Below are 6,739 nucleotides of genomic sequence, written 5' to 3' on the forward strand. Positions count from 1 at the left end.
TGTGTGTGTGTGTATGTATGTATGTGTATATATATATATATAGTTCATGCACAAGAGGTCTTTGCTATTCTTGGGAAATAACTGTTTGCTCTAGCCTTATTGCTTCTATAAGTTTATGAACATATATTCAATTTAATCTCTTACAGATCATGATTTACTTAATTGACAAGGTACTTCCTGATAGCTATTTTGTCAATAACCTTCGTGCATTATCTGTGGATATGGCTGTTTTCCGAGATCTTTTGAGAATGAAACTTCCTGAACTGTCCCAGCACTTGGATATACTTCAAAGAGCAGCAAACAGAGAAAGTGGAGGTGGGTTCAACAAATATTGCTGAATTGTTTTTAATATCTGCTTCAGTAAGCACCAGCTTTAAAAGCACAGCAGTATAAATATGTACATACTGTAGCTTTGAGAACAATAAACTTGAATTGTGTACTGGTAGGGTTCACTAATAGACTAAAACTGTTAACATTATGAGAGAGTTTTTAATACCCGTGACCTTAAATTAAACCTGCAGCTCTCTGGGGCACAGTAAATGGAAAAGCGATTTAACCCCAGAAGTGGCTGCAGACAGAGTTGGGTTAACAGAGGCATAAGATGTAGAGGACAAACTGAAGTTATTCAGCATGGGACAAGGGCTCTCCTGAGGGAGTTGTCTCTTGTCTTAGCACAAGTTATTTGTCTAATTGCACGGTCTTCAGCATCCTCCTCAGTTTCCTGGTGGACTCTGTACTTGAATGTGGTTCCTCTCTGAAGCTTGATGGGCAGTAGGCCAAAATGGCTGGTCATTATTTTTTTTACTTAGATGTCTATTTACACACTGAGCAAAATTTTCATTTTGAACATCGGAGCTACTTATTAATTGTTGCCTGAAAAACTGCTTTGCCCTTCAAGCTTCAATGCATAACATTCCCCACCCTCCTCTCCTCTCTCCTCCGCACGCCAGCATTGTGTAATTCACAAGACTTAAGTTTTTGCTATTCTAGAACAGGGGTGTCCAACCTTTTTGAATGTGGGGCTGGATCGTGAACTTTTTATTACCCAGTGGGCCAGCAGGAGCAGGCACTCGCGCAGCCTGTCCAGTCTGGCCGTGGCCTGGGGGCATAGGAGTCAAGGAGCACTGCCTGACGCCGTGTCCTCCCTGCCACCTTGGTGGCCTCAAGGATGCTCCCACACCTGCGCGCCTGGGCTCAGCAGCCAGGGGGACATGCGGGAACCCTAGAGGGGGGTGCGGGATGTTCAGGGACACCCCCTTGTTCCCTCTCCCCTGGGGCAGCCTGAGCCCAACTGGCAGGGCTTCCTCCCTTCCTGGGGTCTGCGACTCACCACCCCCAGCGCGACTTCTATGGGCGCGGGAGTATGCGGGGAGGCGGGAGCAGTGCCAGCTTCCTGCTCCGACAGCCACAGCCGCAGCAGCATCTCCCGCGGGCCCGGCCTCAGCATCCCTCCGAGCCAGCATCCGCGCCCGCTGCACTGCGAACTGCTCCAGCCCATGTGACCGGTGGGGACTGGCGCAGGCGGGGCTGGCATGCAAATGAGGAAGGTAGGGGCGGGGCTAGGAAGGGACACCGTGAAATGAGGGGGGCGGGGAGAAGCCATACCGCGCCAGCAACGTCAAGCTGACGCGGTGCGTGTGGGAACCTTGTCCCTTCCCCTGTTCTTCAGCAACCATTAGAAAGCTGCTGAGGGGTTGGGGAGGGACAAGGGGTGGGAAGGAAAGTGAACAGTGTTTCCCACCGCAGCACCTCGGGCCTTAGAAAATGGCTTGGCGGGCTGTATGCCAGCCCGCAGGCCGTATGTTGGACAAGCCTGTTCTAGAAGCAAAAAACCCTTGAGATCCATGTTAGTGAAGTGTGATAATTCCTTTAAATAATTACGCCATCTAGGACAGTGCTTCTCAAACTTTTTGTTAGGATGAGCACATTCCCTTAGCATGAGCCCATTTCCTCAGCATGGCCCCGCATTCCAAACTTGTAGCCCTCCACCCCTCCAGGTGCCCCTTACTCCCAATCTGCAGCCCCCCCCACTCACCAAGTGCCCATGGGCCAGGGCCTGCAGCATCCTGTCCCTCTGCCCCAGCAGCGCCTGAGCCCCAGCTGCTGTCCACAGGAAGCAGCAGCTGCTGAGGCCAGAGCGTGGAGCCCAGCTCCCTGCCCCTGTCCCTTTCCCACAGGCAGCACAGTGAGAGTGGAGCCCATGAGGGAAGTATGTGGGCTGTCTACTATGGGCTTGGGTCTCCCCACCCTACTGCCCTTCCCCCAGCCTCTGCAGCCCAGTGAGCAAGACCTGGTGTAGGAGAGAGTGCCGCACCACGACCCCATCCACTGATGTTGTGACCCATTTGGGGTTGCGACCCACAGTTTGGGAATCTCTGGTCTAGGAGGTAAGGAATCTTGTGATTAGGGTGTCTGAATGGGATAATTGCTAATTAAGAAAACCTCTATTTAGTGTTGAGTGTCTTGCCAAAGAAGTACTTTTGAAGAGCAGTGGTCAGTCCCTCCCATTCTGACCACCTTTGAATTGACACCAGTAGAATTCACTGATTATGCTTCAGTCATATCGACAGTGGAATTTCGGAATTCCATACTGAAAGAGTAAGTTTTTTGTGAAACTGCTAACAAACCGAAAGGAAAATTGAATATACTGCAGTTCTCTGCTATGGCAATACAGTGAGTTTTTTAACATATTAGGCAATATTTGAAAGAGCTGCTCACCGTAGGGCACTTTAGAAACTCTTGTCACAAACTTTTGCACATTTTAAATCTTCCAAAGTAATTCTAAATCATTTTTTCCACAAGCATTTGTGGAAAAAAGGCTTCCAAATATGAACTTCATGTTTATTAAGTGATGCTAACTTCTTTATAGACGTTTTCAGCACCTCTGCTACTGCTCAGAGCTTTCCAAAGCTACAGCAGAATAAAAAGTGACTAGATGCATCAGCTGCAATAGAAGTTTTTGCAGATTTCAGCATGCACTCTGCTACAGTTTGTACTCATTTTAGAGTAACAGTCGGAAACAGTAAACCATGAATGACTTGTCATGTTATTTTTTTCCCATTTCAGGAGGTTATGAACCCCCACTAACAAATGTCTTCACAATGCAGTGGTTCCTGACCCTCTTTGCTACATGCCTTCCTAACCATACAGTTCTAAAAATCTGGGATTCAGTATTTTTTGAAGGTTCTGAGATTATTCTGAGGGTAGCCTTGGCTATCTGGGCAAAATTAGGAGAGTAAGTAATTTTTTCTCTTTAATGTAAGCAACATATATGTTTTGAATAAGTACGATTTGTAAGTGTACAGATTCACAATACTAACAAGAGATGGCCTTACAGGAAACTTACTTTTAAAATGGCCATGTAGGTGACAAGATGGTATGCCATAAAATCAACTCTTGGAAACAGCCTGATAATGCCATAAAGATGGGCAAAATGATCTAACTGGTCCTTTCCTTATCAATTTTTCATTGTCAATTACATACCATGTAAAACATTTCTTTATATTAAAGAATTGGGTCTGATCTGGCAAGCTCTCTGCACTTTCTAGAACACTAGATGAAGCCAGTAGGGGTCATAGTCATTGTCTGAAGCTGAAAAAGACTTTTTTTTTTGCTAATGTGCTTAATGTAAGCTTCAGTCAGTTTCTCTCTGCAAATACATGATGAGTGAGTACCAGCAGGCAAGTTTCTGAAAACCTTATCTGCTTCTAGAAGCAATTGCTTTAAAGAACATTGTAACTAAGATTTTATTAGGGCTTATGTCTATGGCCTGGGAAACCTGCAACATGCAATTTTTTTCATTTTGTGAGGGAACAGAAACTGAACATGGATTTGTTTTTTATTGTATTTTAAAGGATCCTCATAACCAAATGGTTCTTCTAAGCTGCTATGCTTATCACAGCAAGTATTTGCATTCCAAACAAAAGGGCCAGTCCCTGTGAGCATTTGTCATTGACTTCATGGGTAGCAGGAGCAGGCCAAGCTGCTGTTAGTTCATTCGGAAAAGTACTGGAATCAGCTGCTGCAGCTAATGCTTTCTCCTGACACCCACCAGCTCCCACCCTCCTAGCAACAAACCTTTCCCTGAGGCTGCAATATTTACAGAGTTGAATGTACAGCAGTATCCACAAAGGATTTTTTTTAATTAAAAAAATAAATAAACTACCACTAAAACTTCACCCACAGGTTTCCATCAGAGCTGGGTTTGTATCTTGCTTATTTAACCTAAAAAAATAGTTCTGTTTCTTTTTTTAACTGGAAACTGGTACCCAGTTAGCCACAATTTTCATTTAATTAATGAGCAAAGCCAGAGAGAATTGTTCACATTCGCACTAAACCAGGCATAGTTATGTCATTGTTAACTATAGTAGCTACAAAGTGTTGCCCCTGTCCCACAGTGCCTTTATGCACAGAGTTCTGTTTCTAAATATCATGCTTGGCATCAGGACATCTTGCTAGGTAGTACATAAACACAATAAAAGGAGTTCGCTGATGTGAAGTTTATCATAAAATCTAACTGAAGACAAGACGTCAACATGGAAATAAATAGTTGTCAGGAACAGGGGCAGAAGGATGAGGGAAACCTGGATAAGATACAGGGCAGTTGACTAAAATGAGCATTATCATCGCTGCCTGTGTAGCTACTATTAGCTGTCATGATGGTAGAAGTAGACCTCAACAAAGGGTTGGAAGGAGAAGAGAGCAATCCTCTGGACCACTTTCAAGAGGAAACCTCATAGAAAGCACAAAAGTGCTTACAAGAGACTTGTGTCAGAGCAGGCTTGATTAATCAAGTCTGCTGGAGTGTGCTAATTAGCATGCTCCAGCAGCCTGTGTGTCTCATGTATTCAGTGTCCCTGTGCTTCAATTTGGTGGGGGGGGCACTAAATCTCATTAAACAAGCTTTAGCTAAAGCGCCCCCGCCACCATTTTCAAGCATGGGATGCTGAATTCGTGATATGCTGTGGGCCTTTAATTAGAGCAGCTGTCAGACAGCCGTCCCCTGCTGTCTCCCCCACTCACCTCTGGAGCACATGTAAAGATGGCGTGTAGTATTTTAGGGTCTCGCATTTTTAGTCCACCTTTGTAATCTAGTTTGCAAAGGTGCTTCACAAATGAATTCCTTTCATGATAATGCAGAGAATCATCCTGTTTTGTTATTGTAACATAAATTCATTTGAGCAAGCCTAGAACTGCATGGATTCCAGACATGAAAGTTTCCCCCCAGAATTATATTAATATAAATACAAAGAAGCAGGGGAAGTTTTACCTCCGTTTTACAGCTCACCAAACACAAGTAAAGTAATTTTACCAAGGTCAAAAGCAGGTGCCTAGTTAATTTGGTACTTGACCCACTGAACTATAACTCTCTCTCAGAAATTTACACTCTCTAATACTATTAACAGTCAAAAGAATGTGCAGGATTAAAGGCTGAATGGTGTAGGCCCCTTTGCATTTAAGCCTTCAGAAGATTGTGGCGAATGCTCTTTTTGAAAGGTGTGCTGTTTTTCTAGCTGATCATTATTTCTTGGCAATTGACCTTGCATATTGACATCAAATATAGAATTATCAGAATAAAATATTTAGACAATTATAGCTCTTAAGGCTGATTATAGCTCTTAAGGCTCTTAAGGCTTTGTATAATATCACAGTGGTATAATGCAGACAAACACGCATTGCCTTTATTCTTTTTCACTGATCATTGCCCTTTCAGCTAGAGCATATTGAGAGTTGAGCAAGTTCTAGCAGTTCTAGATTCTGATCATAATTCCTGAATTTAGACATTCACAGTAAATGGCTTGGGTCTCCTTTTTGTAATGGTGCTGGACAAAGGTGGTGGTTTCTTGCTGCATCAGCAACACACTTTCTGCCTAAAGAAGGGGGAGGGAGGGGAAGGGGGGGAGAGAGAGAGAGAAGAAGAAGAAATCCTCTGCTCAGAAAATTCCTCATTTACCTCCTGTGTAAACAAGCAGGAAGGAAACTTAGAGTTCTTTGCTGAGCCAGGAGGCAAAAAAGACTTACTATGGTTAGAGATCAAAAGGGTGCTGTTCAAAGCAGTGCAGTATTCTCAGGGAATTGACTTGCTAGACATGCTGGCTCAGTGAGAAGGCTGTCACCTTGCAGATGGGAGCTGGATCAGCAGATGTTAAAGTTAGATTATTTGGCATGACATAAAACACCTGCTCTGTTTTAAACAGTTGAAGACAAAGCCTGGAAGGAACCTGAGTTCCATTTACCATTCCCACAGGCAGGCATTCTCTAGGTATGCCTTTTCTTACTCTGTCAAATTATCTGGAATGATAATATTCACCCATCCTGGTCCAGATTTCCATGATTTATCAAATGGATTCTCTGCAGAACCTCCCAATCTTCTCAAATGGTGACATCTCTGTGTTCCTTAGCTTTAGCAAATTTAAGTTGGTGGCATGGACACAAGAAGGTCAGAATATCCAGGAGATGAATACATAATAGTTAATCCAGTGGTTCTCAACCTTCTTAGACTTGAAGCACCCCTCAGAAAATACCAGCGTTTAGCTTTCACTTGTTTTTTGGCTATGAAAAAATACTAGAACAGTTCTTCTGCAAAGAACTCAGAAAGGCCACAACAGGTCAGAATGTTTCTGACACTGTAGATGCCTATTTGAAATCTCTGCATTCATCTTGTTAATCATGTGTAGGTGTTTGTATACAATGCTAACCCTGTGGCACCTTGGGATGCCAGAACACCCTGGTTGAGAAT

General features: G+C 43.8%; 1 protein-coding gene across 2 annotated transcripts in view; it reads left to right on the forward strand.

The window, feature by feature from the left end:
- TBC1D30 (TBC1 domain family member 30) overlaps positions 1-6,739 on the forward strand; it is a 69,785-nt gene that overhangs the window by 38,424 nt on the left and 24,622 nt on the right. For both annotated transcript variants that reach the window (XM_019514667.1, XM_019514668.1), the window contains exons 6-7: positions 147-315; positions 3,067-3,235. In XM_019514667.1, the coding sequence (XP_019370212.1) occupies positions 147-315; positions 3,067-3,235 (338 nt within the window). The remainder of the gene's footprint in view (positions 1-146; positions 316-3,066; positions 3,236-6,739) is intronic.

The sequence above is a fragment of the Gavialis gangeticus genome, unplaced genomic scaffold (assembly GCF_001723915.1).
Source record: "Gavialis gangeticus isolate Ggan-Ray unplaced genomic scaffold, GavGan_comp1, whole genome shotgun sequence".
Taxonomy (NCBI): domain Eukaryota; kingdom Metazoa; phylum Chordata; order Crocodylia; family Gavialidae; genus Gavialis; species Gavialis gangeticus.